At 60.4% G+C, this 12,801-nt stretch overlaps 1 protein-coding gene across 1 annotated transcript in view; it reads left to right on the forward strand.

Moving 5' to 3' along the window:
• Positions 1-12,801, forward strand: part of SPTBN5 (spectrin beta, non-erythrocytic 5) — a 41,024-nt gene that overhangs the window by 24,635 nt on the left and 3,588 nt on the right. The window contains 27 exon segments of the mRNA XM_060293468.1: positions 1-105; positions 476-640; positions 1,175-1,473; positions 2,138-2,199; positions 2,391-2,871; positions 2,956-3,067; positions 3,840-3,953; positions 4,151-4,208; positions 4,211-4,271; positions 4,509-4,671; positions 4,905-5,093; positions 5,372-5,454; positions 5,835-6,227; positions 7,362-7,452; positions 7,589-7,732; positions 8,351-8,488; positions 8,568-8,593; positions 8,595-9,132; positions 9,325-9,537; positions 10,016-10,218; positions 10,336-10,486; positions 10,488-10,541; positions 10,770-10,964; positions 11,870-12,025; positions 12,212-12,335; positions 12,338-12,428; positions 12,598-12,787. Coding sequence (XP_060149451.1) covers positions 1-105; positions 476-640; positions 1,175-1,473; positions 2,138-2,199; positions 2,391-2,871; positions 2,956-3,067; positions 3,840-3,953; positions 4,151-4,208; positions 4,211-4,271; positions 4,509-4,671; positions 4,905-5,093; positions 5,372-5,454; positions 5,835-6,227; positions 7,362-7,452; positions 7,589-7,732; positions 8,351-8,488; positions 8,568-8,593; positions 8,595-9,132; positions 9,325-9,537; positions 10,016-10,218; positions 10,336-10,486; positions 10,488-10,541; positions 10,770-10,964; positions 11,870-12,025; positions 12,212-12,335; positions 12,338-12,428; positions 12,598-12,787 — 4,599 coding nt within the window.

Genomic DNA, 12,801 nt, shown 5'->3' on the forward strand with positions numbered 1-12,801 from the left:
GTCTTCCGGAGAACCAGTGCCCTGGGGAGCTCCGTGGAACAGGTGGAGCAGTTGATTCGCAAGCATGAGACATTCCAGAAGGTGCTGACTGCCCAGGACGAGAAGGTAATGCGTTTGGGGGATCTGGGCGTGGTCAAAGTGGGGTGCTCGGTGTGTACCCACAAGCAATGCTGATGTTCGGGGGTGGCCTGGGGGGCTAGGGGTGCCTGGCTGGGGCTGACTGAGCAGAGTAGGACGTGTAGCTCAGGAGGGCCTGGGATGGGGTGGGCCACACTGCAGAGACACAGGGGCCACATGGCTCCAGATCGGGTAGTCACAGGGCAGCGGAGCAGGGGCCGTGGGGGGAGAGCTGGGGGCTGGTTCTGGCTTGCTGGGAGGACCGGCCAGCCTTGGGCCATGCAGGGCTGAAGGCGGGGCTCCCCCGAATGAGGAGCCGAGAGCTGAGTTCCCCCCAGCCCCACCCCGCCCACTGGAGGCGGCTCTGTGTGAGCAGGTGAAGATGCTCGGGGGCCCCAGGGCGCAGGACCTGCTCTGCAGCTTGCTAGAGCGCCGGGCTCGGGTGGAGGAGCTGGCGGAGAGCCGGGGACACACCCTGCACGCCTCCCTGCTGATGACAGCCCTCATCAGGGCCGCCTTCCAGGTCAGAGGGCCTCTCCAGCCCAGTACCTTCCACTTGGGCCACATTTCCCAGTTTACAGATGACGTCCACCTTCACGGGCTCATTCAGGCCTCACCACAGCCCTGTGATGAGGATACTAAAGTTTGGAGAGTTAAATGGCTTTCCCAGAGGCCATGCTGGAGCCCAGACATTTGATTTGAAGACCCTGTACGTGGAGACCCCGCTGCTTCCTAAGCTCTCACAGAGCCAGGGCAAAGAGAGGCATTGGGAGGGAGCAGAGAAGTCCAGGGCTCCGGGGCAGGCGAGCCTCACCTCCAAAATGAGGTCCCACCCAAGCTCCCTGGCCAGCCCCTTTGTGTGGCTGAGGGGCCATCTGGGCCTGGGGCTGTCTTCCTGGGCTCAGACCATTGGATCTTATTTACCAGGCACTGCCCAGCCCCACCCTTGGGCCAGAAGCCAGCTACCTGGGCACAGCTGAGCGCAGGCGTGTGGGACGTTTCTGTGGACCGAGGCAGCATCAGCATCATGAGATTCATGTCCCCCCCACGCCACCAGGCCGAGGACTGGATCCAGGAGTGACTCCAGCAGCTGAAAGAACCAGTCCCTCCTGGGGACCTGAAAGATAAGTTGAGGCACATGCCGAAACCCCAGGCCTTCGAGGCTGAGGTCCAGGCCCATGAGGAGATCGTGACCTCTGTTGCCAAGGTAACAGCCAGGCCCTCAGCCCACACCCTGCCCCAAAGTGAGGACACCAGGATGGCCAAGGGGAAAGGTCTGAGGCAGGGGGAGCCTCCCTCACCTCACCAAGCCTTAGTTTCTTCATCTTTAAAATGGGGATACCGCTTACCTCATAGGTAAGAGAGCATATACGTATGGTGGTGGTTACAGGAATCTATACATGTGATAAAACTGCCTAGAGCTATACCTTCCCACACACACACAGGTGCATGCATGTAAAAGCTGCTGAACTCTGAATAAAGTCTGTGGTCTAGTTAACAGTTACACCAAAGTCAGTGTCCTGGTTTTCATATGGCACTAGAGTTATGTAAGATGTTACCATCAGGGGAAGCTGGGGGAAGGGTACACGGGCCTTCATTACACACTTGTGCAATTTCCTGTGCATCTATGATTATTTCAAAATTTAAAAGAACAAGAATGCATGTGTGCCTGGGTGTAGTAGATGATCAATAAACTGCAGTTGCTCAGAACTCTCATTCAGCATCTCCTCCCCAGCCGCTACTCATACACACACCAAAATCAGTTTCCCTTATGCGGTATAGAGGAAAGACATTGGCCAAGTGCATTCACAATCATGTATTAAGAGCCCAGACATGCTAACTGCACCCCCTGAAGTAAGTATATGACTTTTTTAGAAGGCTGTAGTGCTCCAATCTAAGATGGCCTTTACTAATGGTGGAATTTCACAGCCACTGTGCCAGATGCTGTAGGAGAAAGAGTGTTAGTTAGATAGACTTGAGGAGTTGGGTTTGAGTCCTGGCTCTGCCATAAATTCACCAGGTTAGTCTCTGAGCTCTGCTCCAGCTTCTATAAAAGAGAGAAACCCCCTTCCCTGCGCACCTGTGAGACACCTATTGGGAAGCGCTTTGGAAATGTAGACCAGTGCAAGGCACTTTTACTGGGGCAGGACGCCTGCAGTCCATCCACTGTCAAGGGCCCCAGCCCCGTGTAGCCGTGAACCCCACCCAGTGTCTAAGCTGTGGCAGCCTCAGCCCAGTGACTCCCAGGGACAGGGACACCCAAACCTAAGGAGGCTGGCACTCACCGTTTCATTCAACCCCTTACTTTGCTTTTCTTATCCTGAGAAGCTGCATTTTAACTTTAAAAGCTTCTGTTCATCAGTGCGTGCCTGCCCTCCCGCTCCTGCCTGGTCCCGACCTGGGGAGCAGATTTCCTAGTCTTAGAGACGACCCTGGGCTACAGACCCCAGGTGCATCTTGCTCAGGGCACCTGGCATGGGATGGGATGGCCACGGCAGAGGAAGCAGCTGCCTCCACTCCGCAAACGTGCAGTCCCTCGAGCTCTCTCAGGCCCGAGCACACTCTCCGAGTATTGGTGCAGTGCAAAGAAGGGGCTCGGAGCAGGTGCCACAGATGCCCTCCCCCTGCACCTCCACAGGACACGGTGGGTGATGCCCACATCAGGAGCGTCAATGACTTGTCCCTGCAGTCCAAGAACCAGGACCCTGAGCAACTCAACACCACCTGCCAACGGTGACAGCAGCTCAACAACAGGCCAGTCCCAGAGCCGGAAGCAGTGGGGCTGGGAGAGGGAGCTGGAGGGTCACCTCAGCCTCAGCCTTACACCCTCTCCGTCAGGTGGAACAGTTTCCATGGCAACCTGCTCTGCTACCAGCGGCAGCTTGAAGGGGCCCTGGAGATACACACGTCCCAAAAGCTGGATGACCTCACTCAGCAGATCGGGGAGAAGGTAAGCAGTGGAACTGCTGATGCAGCCAGGGAGCCAGTGCGTCCCCCCCCTCACCCGCCTCTCCTCTTCAGCTGGGTACCTGTAGGCAGGTCCCATCAGGGGGCCATCCGAGGGTCTGCCAGCCGTTCTTGGGGTCAACTGCGGACCTAGAAGCCCCCATTTGCTTCTAGGAGGCTGGCCCACCTGCCGCCTTTCTCTCCCAGAAGCACTGTGAGTCTAGAGGCCAGAGCATCCCGCTCCCCACTGTTTCCTCTGTTGTCCCCGAGCAAGGCCAGAACCCGCAGTAGGTTTGCCCCGGGATCGTGTCAGCAGCCACAGAGAAACCTGGCCTAGACGCTGGCAGAGGTGGGAGTGGGGAAGTTATGCGTGGCCTGAGAAGCCCCCTGTGAAGCACGTGCGCCCTGTTCTGAGCATGCAGAGGGCTCTGTTCTTACTGGCCCTCTGGTTCCTGCCTCACCCAGGCCAGCCCATCTCAGTTCCCTGCAAAGGAGCGAGGGTCAAGTGAGACCATGCATGTGGAAGCAGCACACCCGTGAAGGTTCCTACCGCCAGTGAAACTCCAGCCCCAAGTCTCTCCTGGGAACCTTCCTCCCTCACAGAAGGAAGAGACCTGTGGTCAGGGCCAGCGGCCTGCTCCAGCCCGCGGAGGGCCCTGGGAAGGGAATCAGGCTGGGTGCTTGCTTCCCACACAGAAACCCTGTGGCCAGCGACCCCTCTGCAGTGAGGGAGGAGCTGGAGAAAAGGCTGATAATAACGCCCCCTTCCTCCCCAGGCCACCCTGGTCCAGGCCCTGGACTGTGGGAAAGATCTGGAGAGCATGCAGAGGCTGAGGCGGAAACACAAGGAGTTGGAGCAGGAAATAGGCCTCGTCCAGGCCCAGGTGGAGGTGTGCAGCTGGGTGTGGAGGTGGCCCCAGGCCCAGGGCACCTCCTTCATGGGACCCTGGGCAGGCACGCGGCGGGGCGGGGACGTGCTTGGGACCGAGGGCCAGCCAGGTCCACTGAGCTGTACAACCACAGGCTGGGCTCCCCTGAGCACCACCTGCCTCCCTGCCCCAGCCGCTAACCCTGGCTTCCCTCACAGCCTGTAGAGCATGAGGTAGGCCGCTTCTGCCAGAGAAGCCCTGAGGCCGCCCACACCCTTGCCGCAAGCAGCAGGCGATGATGGGCCGCTGGTGGCAGCTCCAGAGTGGGGCCCAGAGGCGGTACAAACCCCCAGGCCTCTTTCCCTCACTGCTCTCGCTGAGCCATCCCCTGCAGCGTCTCAATCCCCACCCTTCCCTAAGAGTCTTTCTCCATCCTTCTAATAACCATCTGTATCGCCACCCTGTTAATTCCCAGCCCGTGGGCCCTTCTTTGGCTGAGGGGATTCAGGGACAGAAGGCACTGGCGGGGGAAGGGGGCTCAGAGGCCCTAGGACTAGCTGATGAACCCTGTGGCAGGAAGGAGTCGCTGGATGCCTTGCTCCAAGCTCAGAAGCGGCAGGCAACGCTGCAGGAATTGCTGATCTGGGCCCAGAGGCTGCGAGCTGAGATGGACGCCCAGAGCACCCCCAGCAGCCTCGCGGATGTCCAGAGCATGTTGGAGGAACGCCGGGATCGCAAGGTGAGTGGCCCAGACCCTGAGGCCCTTCTTGGGATCTCGCCTCCTCGCTGGCCTCCCCCTTACTGTGATCCCACTTTTGTCTTGGGTTCTTTCTGCATCGGCTACCTCTGCCTTTCTCCTCTTCCCTCTAATCCCCTCAGTGGTCTTCCCCACCTCTCTGCCCTCCCACTGGGCCTCTTCCCTCCCACTCAGGAAGCCTCAGCCTCTGGGATCTGAGCCCAGTCCTCTTACAGGCCGAGCTGGATGCCTGAACAGACAGCATCAGCCTGGCCCAAAGCACTGGGCAATGACTGCTTGCCGCCGGGCACCCATCCACCCCCAACATCTGCCAGGCCCCGGCTGGTTTAGACCAGGAGCTGAACAGCCTGGAAGGGGCCTGGCAGGAGCACCAGGTCCAGCTGCATCAGGCCTAGGAGCTACAGGTAGCAGCCTCCATCCTGCCCCCACCCCTGGGACCTGTTCTAAACCCACTGCCCCTCGTCAGAGCCAAAGCCAGAGAGGCTGCCGTGCCAGGGGCTTTTCCCACCACCACCCACCGCCTGCCACTCAGCTCACCCACGGCAAGTCTTGCCTGCTGTGGACTCCTTCGTTGAGCCAGGCCCCAGGTCCCTGGTTTCCCACTGGGCCACCACCAGGGTCACTCCACCTGCAGTGACTGGACCCTCTGCTCACTTCCTCTTGCCTTTTCCTTTCTCAACAGCTGGCTCTGAGCTCTGTGGAGCAGGTGGAAAGTTGGAAAGTTTCTGCAGCCTGGAAGCCTGCCCAGCCAGTGAGCGTCTCAGGGTAGGTGCCCAGCAGGAGTGAGGGAGTGTTTGCCAGGGCAGCATTAGAGATCAAACCAGCCAGTGCTGCCAGAGCTCCCCAGGCCAAGGGCATCTCCGACCCTCAAGCACGTCGGTCACTGAGCGGTGGCTTACCCGTCCATCGCTGGCAGTTCTTATGCATCTGGGGCTGGGACCTCTGTGGGAGCTCAGAGGGTGAGCCTGTGGCCCCTGACGCATTCTTGCCTCCTTTTCCCAACACCCTTCTCTCCTCTGCCCCCCTCACTTCCTTACACCCAGAGGTTTGCTTTTCCCGCAACTGTCCCAACCCCTGTGGCAGGCAAGCCTGACTCATGGGGGTCCTCAGAGGATGATCCGGGGCCATTTCCTGTGCTGACGTAGCCTTACTGGGAGTGCAGAGGAGAGGGTGTCCCTGTTATGTGGAGGAGCTCCACCTGCCCTGGAAATTCTAACACTTGACCCTTATCCCCCATGCCTTTCCTGGTTGAGAATCGCTGCCCTAAAGCCAGATACAGCCTTGAGGGATTGGGGGGATGTGTCTGGTAGGAAAGTAGATAGCTTGGGACTGGGAGGGGGCATCCCTGTAGACAGTATCGCTTCCCAGGACTCCTTGCTTGACATGGAAACAGTGCTGTGGAAGCAGAAGATGCATGAGCGAGACCTGGAGGCACAGGTGGAGATCAGCGCGCTGGAAGCCTCCACCCGCAGCCTGCACCAGGGTGGACAGCCCGAGGCCCAGGGTGCCCTGGGCCGGTGCCGGGCCATGCTCCTGAGGTACCTCTGGCTCTGGCTGCGGGAGCCGTGGGTGGGCTGGCACAGGCATCAGGCTCTTCCCTTTTCCTTGTATCCCTTAGCCTGGGCTCACCAGGCTTTTCCAGGGGCTGAGTTCAGATGCCAGGGCCCCAGCGCTCCTGACCCTGCAGTGTGTCAACCTGTTATGGAGTCAGACAGCACATCGTCACTCAGCTGAGATAAAGGGGACTTTTAAAAAGAAGCACATGCTTAAGAAACTAAAAGAGAGATGACCTCACAAAATGGCAATACCAGAGCACAGCAGTTAGCCGGACGGCACTGAGTTTCTGCGCTGCCCTCTCACAGCGGGACTTGGGGCAGATTCCTCAGAGTCTCATGTCTACAGTGAGGGGATAAAGATACCTGCCCCTTAGGGTTGTGGTCAGGATGAGGAAGGAATCCCTGATGTCCCGGTGTGGCGCCTGGCACTCGGGGGTTGGCATATGTCTTACGCTCATTTAACTGAAGCCGGCACAGCTATGAGACTCCAGTCTCTGCCTTTTTTCCACATAAAAGCCCATCTGGTTCAGCTGCCTCGTCCAGCCCCTCAGACGTTTAGATCAAGGCAGATTTGGCCAAAAGCTGGATTCCAGATTGGTGGGGGTCTCTGTCCTTCCCAGAGAGCCCACCAGGGCCCACTGTGTTTGTGGCTCCTGGGCTGGTGCCCTGGCGGCCATGCCCTCCTCTTCCCTGCAGGTGGACCCCACCTGGGTACCCGAGGTCTTTGATTAACAGATGGAAAATGTTGGTTTGCTGGTCTCTGTCAACACTCCCTGCCCCCCCCGCTCAGTCCCCTTAGGTGGTTCCTGGCAGGCCCGGCTGTCCCCCAGGACAGTGCCGTCTTGACCCCCTCCCTCTCAGGCTTCTGGCATCCTCTAGGGGGCTGTTTTCATTCCATCAAGACTCTCTGCATCTCCTCTGCCCTCCACACCCCTTGGCAGCCCCAGCAGGAGGAGACAGACTCAGGGTATATTGATACACAAGAAAGGCTGTCCTGGGCTGGAAGGGCACACCTGTGCACATGTGTGTGCATGCGTGTGCACACACACACACACCCATAACAGCTCCAGGTCCCAGTGAGCAGACCTGAGGCCCCTGACACCCTCCTTCCAGCAGGAAAGAGGCACTGCTGGAGCAAGCCAGGACCTGTCGCCACCAGCTGGAGGAGCTCGGGCAGCTGCAGCCTTTCCTGCACGGTTCCTACGAGGTTGGCCGGCGTGGGGAGTGGTTGTGGTGAGAGAAGGGGCTGCCCCCGGGACAAGCCACTCTTCCTCGGGGCAGCCCAGAGGTTAGGGGAAAGGAGAGCCCTAGGTAGCAGGGCCTGTTCCTCCCGGTGTGCCCAGGTGGCCGCATGGCTGAGGGAGAAGAACCTGGTGGTCCTGGAAGAGGGCTGGCAGGACCCAGCCGGGAGGCAGGCACAGTTGCGGCGGCCGCAGATTCTCCAGGCGCAGGACACGAGTGTACACCACCAGCAAAGGCTGCAGACAGTGAGGTCTTGGGGACCAGGGATGGGCTTACAGGCCAGAGCAGGGGGTGACCCCACAGAGCCCTGGCAGCTGGCTCTGAATCACAGCCGTGGATGGCCGACCTTCGAGTGCTTTCTGCATACAGATGCCGTGCTAAGCACCAAAGGGCCATAAGACGCAGTGGCTTCCCTGGGCACCCTCCAAAAATAGTGCCTTTCAAGAATTTTAAAGATGGTGTTTTGGCGTGATGGTTTTAACAGCTCTCTTGGACAGACATCAGAGGACAGAGTCAGGGTATGTAGCCAGCAGTCCTGTTCGTGTAGGAGTCAAAGTATAGCACCTTTTAAATTTACCCTCTTCCACCTGCAAAGGGCAGGCCCCGACCCCAGGCTGCCTCTCTGTGATATAAAGTACCCTGCTAAGTATTTGAAATGTTTGATCTCATTTAAACAAAATACCCATTATTATCCCCATTACATGGATAAGGAAAATGAGCTCAGAGAGGTTAAGGAACTTGCCCAAGATCACACAGCTAGCACACAGACTCTGCAGCTGTGGGGCTGGTGGTTGGAGCCAACACGAGTGCCCTGACACCAGCAGTCCTGAGTCCATGAGGTGTGTGCCATGTTGTGGCTCTAGGAGGGGCAGAGGCTGCTGCGGGATGGCCTCACATCCTCAGAGACCATGCAGGAGCGGCTGCAGGAGCTGAGAGAACTCTGGGAGGAGCTACAGGCCAACTGCCAGAGGAAGGCAGCCAAGCTACAGGAGGCCCATGAGGTGAGGCTGTGCGGCCCTGGAGCGGGCTGGGTGCAGCTCTAGATTCTCCCTCTCGTGCCCACCTCACATTCTGCCCCAGGCCCTGCGTCTCCGGCACAGTGTGGAGGAACTGGCTGGAGCCCGTGGAGCTCAAACCGAGAGCCCCCATCGGGGGCCCAGAGCAGCCTGGGCTGGACGAGCTCCTGGGGGCTCAGGAAGAGCTGGACAGGCAGGCCAGGCACGCACAGGCCTTTGTCCGGGAAGGCCACTGCCTGGCCCAAGATGTGGAAGAGAGGCCCAGCGGCTGCTTCAGCGGTAAAGCCGTCCCTCCTCTCTGCCCCCCAGCTCGGCTCCTCGGGGCCCTCCCTGCCCACGGTGAGGGGCACAGAGCGGGCGAGCTGGTGTGCAGGTCACAGTGTGGCCCTGATCCTGACGACCAGGGTGCCCCCTGCCCCGGGCCCGCCCTCCACTGCTGCAGGTTTGAGAGCCAGCGGGCGCCCCTGCGGGAGCGCAGGACAGCCCTGGAGGCCCGGAGCCTCCTCCTGCAGTCCTTCAAGGAGGCCGACGAGGAGATGGCCTGGGTGCGGGAGACGCTGTCCCTGACGGCCGCTCGGGACTGTGGCCAGAGCCCCAGCGCCCTGCAGCGCCTGCAGGAGAAGTGCCAGGTGTCGGCCCAGCGGGAGGGGCGGGGCCATCGTCAGTCGCCTCGGGCTGAAGCTTCTCCCTGGATTCTTTGGTGGTCACAGGGGCAGGGTTCTCTCTGGGGGCAGCTATGGGATCCCACCGGGCTTGAGACGTGACTCTGGGTCCCCCGAGGAGCACCCAGGAGCATCCCCCATCTTCCTCCGACTCTGCAGAACCTGGAGACTGAGATGAGCAGCCCTGAGGTTCTGACCCAGGCAGCGGTGGGCACAGGGTGCGAGCTGGTGCAGGCTGGGCACTTTGCTGCCCGCGACGTGGCTGCCCGGGCGCGGCAGCTGGAGGATGCCATGGGCCGCCTGCAGGCAGAGGCTACGCAGAGGCGACAGCGGCTGCAGCAGGCTCAGGAGGCCCAGCAGTTCCTGATGGAGGTGAGGGGGTGCGATGGGGCACGAAAGGGTGGGGGTTGGTCATGACGACACCCAGAGGGTAGGCAGGGCTGGAAGGTAACCCCCAGGTGGGGCTCCGGGCTCTCTGTGCATCTTCTGTCACCTCCACTAAGTTGTCTCCTGTCCCCAAGATCTTCCTTCAGCATGTTTCCCAGGAAACAGCCCACTGGGTTTGGTTTGGTTTGGTTTTGCTGTTTTTTCTAAACCAGTGATTCTCAATCAGTGCTTCACATGAGTATCACCTGGAACTTTTAAGACGTGCTGACACTCAGCTGTTTTCCAGACCAAATCAGAATCTCATGGAGTGAGAGCCAGGCACAGCCAATTGTTAAAACTCTCAGGTGATCCCCGTCAGCCAAGTTGAGAACCACTCACTGCTCTGAATCTCGAGGCCACGAACTCAAAGTTGGGAGCCCTGGAGGGCATCGCCCAGGGAAACCTGTCCTCTATGCCACCCCAGCTCCCAGAGGCAGGAGCCTGGCTGGAAGAATGGGGCTGTGTTCAAGAACGGGACATTGAGGATATGGGCCAGAGTGCCGAGGCCACGCAGGCCTTTCTGCGGTGGCTGGAGGCCACCAGGAGAGACCTGGAGGGGTTCAGCACACGCATCGAGAGGCTGCAGCAGACAGCAGCCCTCCTCGAGAACGGGCAGAACCCAGAAATGTGCGTTGGAGCCAGGCCCAAATAGGGAGGAGCAGGGAGGGGCTCTCCCTAGAGAGGCACGAGGCCGGTCCAGCCTGGAGAGGAAGGGCTCCAGGCGGACTGTCCTTCCTGCCGCAGCCCCAAGTTGCTCGCCCTGATGCTCGCAGTGAGGGACACCCACTCAGGGCTGTTGCAGAGAGCGGAGGGCAGGGGGCAAGGCCTTCGGGAGCAGCTGCAGCTCCACCAACTGGAGCGGGAAGCCCTGCTCCTGGACGCCTGGCTGGCCAGCAAAGGTGGCCACTGCCGAGTCCCAGGACTACAGGCAGGACCTGGAGGCCGTCAAGGTGAGTCACTCCTGAGCGAACCTGGAGGAGAGTAGATTGAGTGGCCCACAAGGGCAGAGAAGGGGGAGGGGGCCACACAGGAAGTGGGAGGCTCTGGGAGGATCCCCGTGGTCCTAGAGGCAGGGCCAAGGGACGTCAGGAGTGGCAGATTCTGCCGAGCCCTTCAGTAGCTTTGAGAGCTGCTGGACGCCACCTCCAGAGTGACCTCCCTGGCCCTGCACCCTGCAGGTGCTGGAAGAGAAGTTCGATGCTTTCAGAAAGGAAGTCCAGAGCCTGGGACAGGCCAATGTGCAGGCCCTGCGGAAGCAGGCAGGCTCCTTGGAATGGGCAGCACCCAGGTGCTCTCCCCAGATTCAAGGGCAGCGGAGTCACATCGAGGCCATTTGGGAGAGACTGGACCGGGCAGTGAAAACCCGCACACAGGTAGGTGCCCTCAGTCTCAGCCAGGGGCAGCCAAGGGGCTGGGACAGCTGTGTAACCTGCCTGGGCCAGGGACAGGCAGCCCCACCGTGTCTGTGTGTCTGTGTGTCTGTGTGTGGAGCAGGGTGGCTGCCTCCAACTCCCAGTGCCAAGCAGATCAAAAGTCGCAGTCTTCCACCTCCAGCCCTCTCCGAGTCTCTCCACTGATGTGGTTTCCCCCTGGCAGCTCACACCTCCAGGGAGAAACAGGAAGCATGTCTGGCCAGCTCCTGACCCCCCCGCCCCCAAAGCCCCCTCCAAACATAGGCTTCAGGTTTATTAGACACAGGCCCCGTTGGTCTCTTGTCCTTCACCACACCCGCTAACTGGGCAAGACCGCTCCAGCCATTCACTCTTCTCATCTAAATGCTCTGAGTGGATGTGTGCTGAGGGCATCCCCAGCGTTGCTCCATGACCTTCGCTCTCAGCCACAGCTGGCAGTTTCTAGAAAAGCAGTCCAGGTCCCCGAGCCCCTGACAGAGCCTGCAGCCCAGGGATACCTCCTCTGAGCGTCCTGGCCAGGCAGCCTCCTGAGGCGACCCTCTTCATCTCAGCCAGGTGCCCCCAAAAGAACGTCCTCCCTCCTGTGGACTCATTCCCACCTGCTTCCAAGCCCCCACCTCTGCCCCTCTCATGAGTTGGGCACTGAAGACCCTCTCCTCACAGAATCCCCCAGGGCCCTACCCCGTCATCAGTAACATCACACATTCACAGAGCAGCTGCCACATCTGGGACATTTCCTGTACCCGGTGGTCATGAACGAGTCACCAAGCCCCAGGGACCTACTTGTTTAAAAGGAAGTGGCCCGGAAGGTTACACCTCCAGGGAGAGAGGACCCTGGCCGGAGCAGGCCCGCCCTCCTCTCTCAGAACCTGGCCATGGCCCGTGAGGTCTGCGGCTTTGAGCAGGTAGCAGCCGAGCTCCGGGGCTGGATGCAGGAGAGGGCGGCCCCGGTGGCAAGAGATGCCTGTGGCCGCAGCCCGGCGCCGGTGCAAACCCTGCAGCAACAGCACAGATGCCTGGAGGTAAGGGTCCACGCCCCGTGGGCTGCCCGTCTGACCTCCTCCCCTGGGTAAGGGGACCCCAGAGGTGGGAAGGGAGGCCCTGCCTGCCCGGGCTGTGGAGGTGGGCTTCTCAGAGTGGATGGGTGCTCCCTGAAAAGGAGCAGAGGCATCAGGTTGCCAGGGGGTAAGGCCTGATTCTGGCTGCAGGAGAGACTGGCAGCGATGGAAAAGGAGGGGGCCCAGGTGCAGATGGAGCCCTGCCAGCTGGGCCAGCTACACCCTGTGGCTCAGGAGGGCCTGGCCAAGCAACTGGCTGAGGTGCAGGAGGCCTGGCCACCCTGAATGCGAAGGTCCAGGAGCGGGGTCAGCAGCTGGAGGAGGCTGCCCAGGGCCACGCCTTCCTCGGACGCTGTCGGGAACTGCTGTAGGTGGCATCCTGCCCCGGCTGTTGGCTCAGCTCTGCCCTGCAGGGCGGGGGTCACCCCAGCTCTTTGGGGGGTATAGTCCCCATCTCCCTATGCAGCTCATGCCCTGCCCCCCACCCCAGTCTGCCCTCCTGGCCCTGACAGCAGCTTCCCCTCCCTGCCCCACAGAGCATGGGCTCAGGAGAAGCAAGGGCTGGTGTCCTCAGAGGAGCTGGCTGGGGATGTGTCTGGGACGGAGCGGCTCCTGGAGCTGCTGGAGGAGCTGGGGCAACAAATCAAGGGGCACTGCCGTCAAGCCCAGGATGTACAGCAGGAAGGGCAGCAGCCGGTGGACAATGGCCGCTTCATGTCCCTGGAGGTACGAGCACAGAG

The sequence above is a fragment of the Globicephala melas genome, chromosome 2 (assembly GCF_963455315.2).
Source record: "Globicephala melas chromosome 2, mGloMel1.2, whole genome shotgun sequence".
In the NCBI taxonomy this organism is placed as follows: domain Eukaryota; kingdom Metazoa; phylum Chordata; class Mammalia; order Artiodactyla; family Delphinidae; genus Globicephala; species Globicephala melas.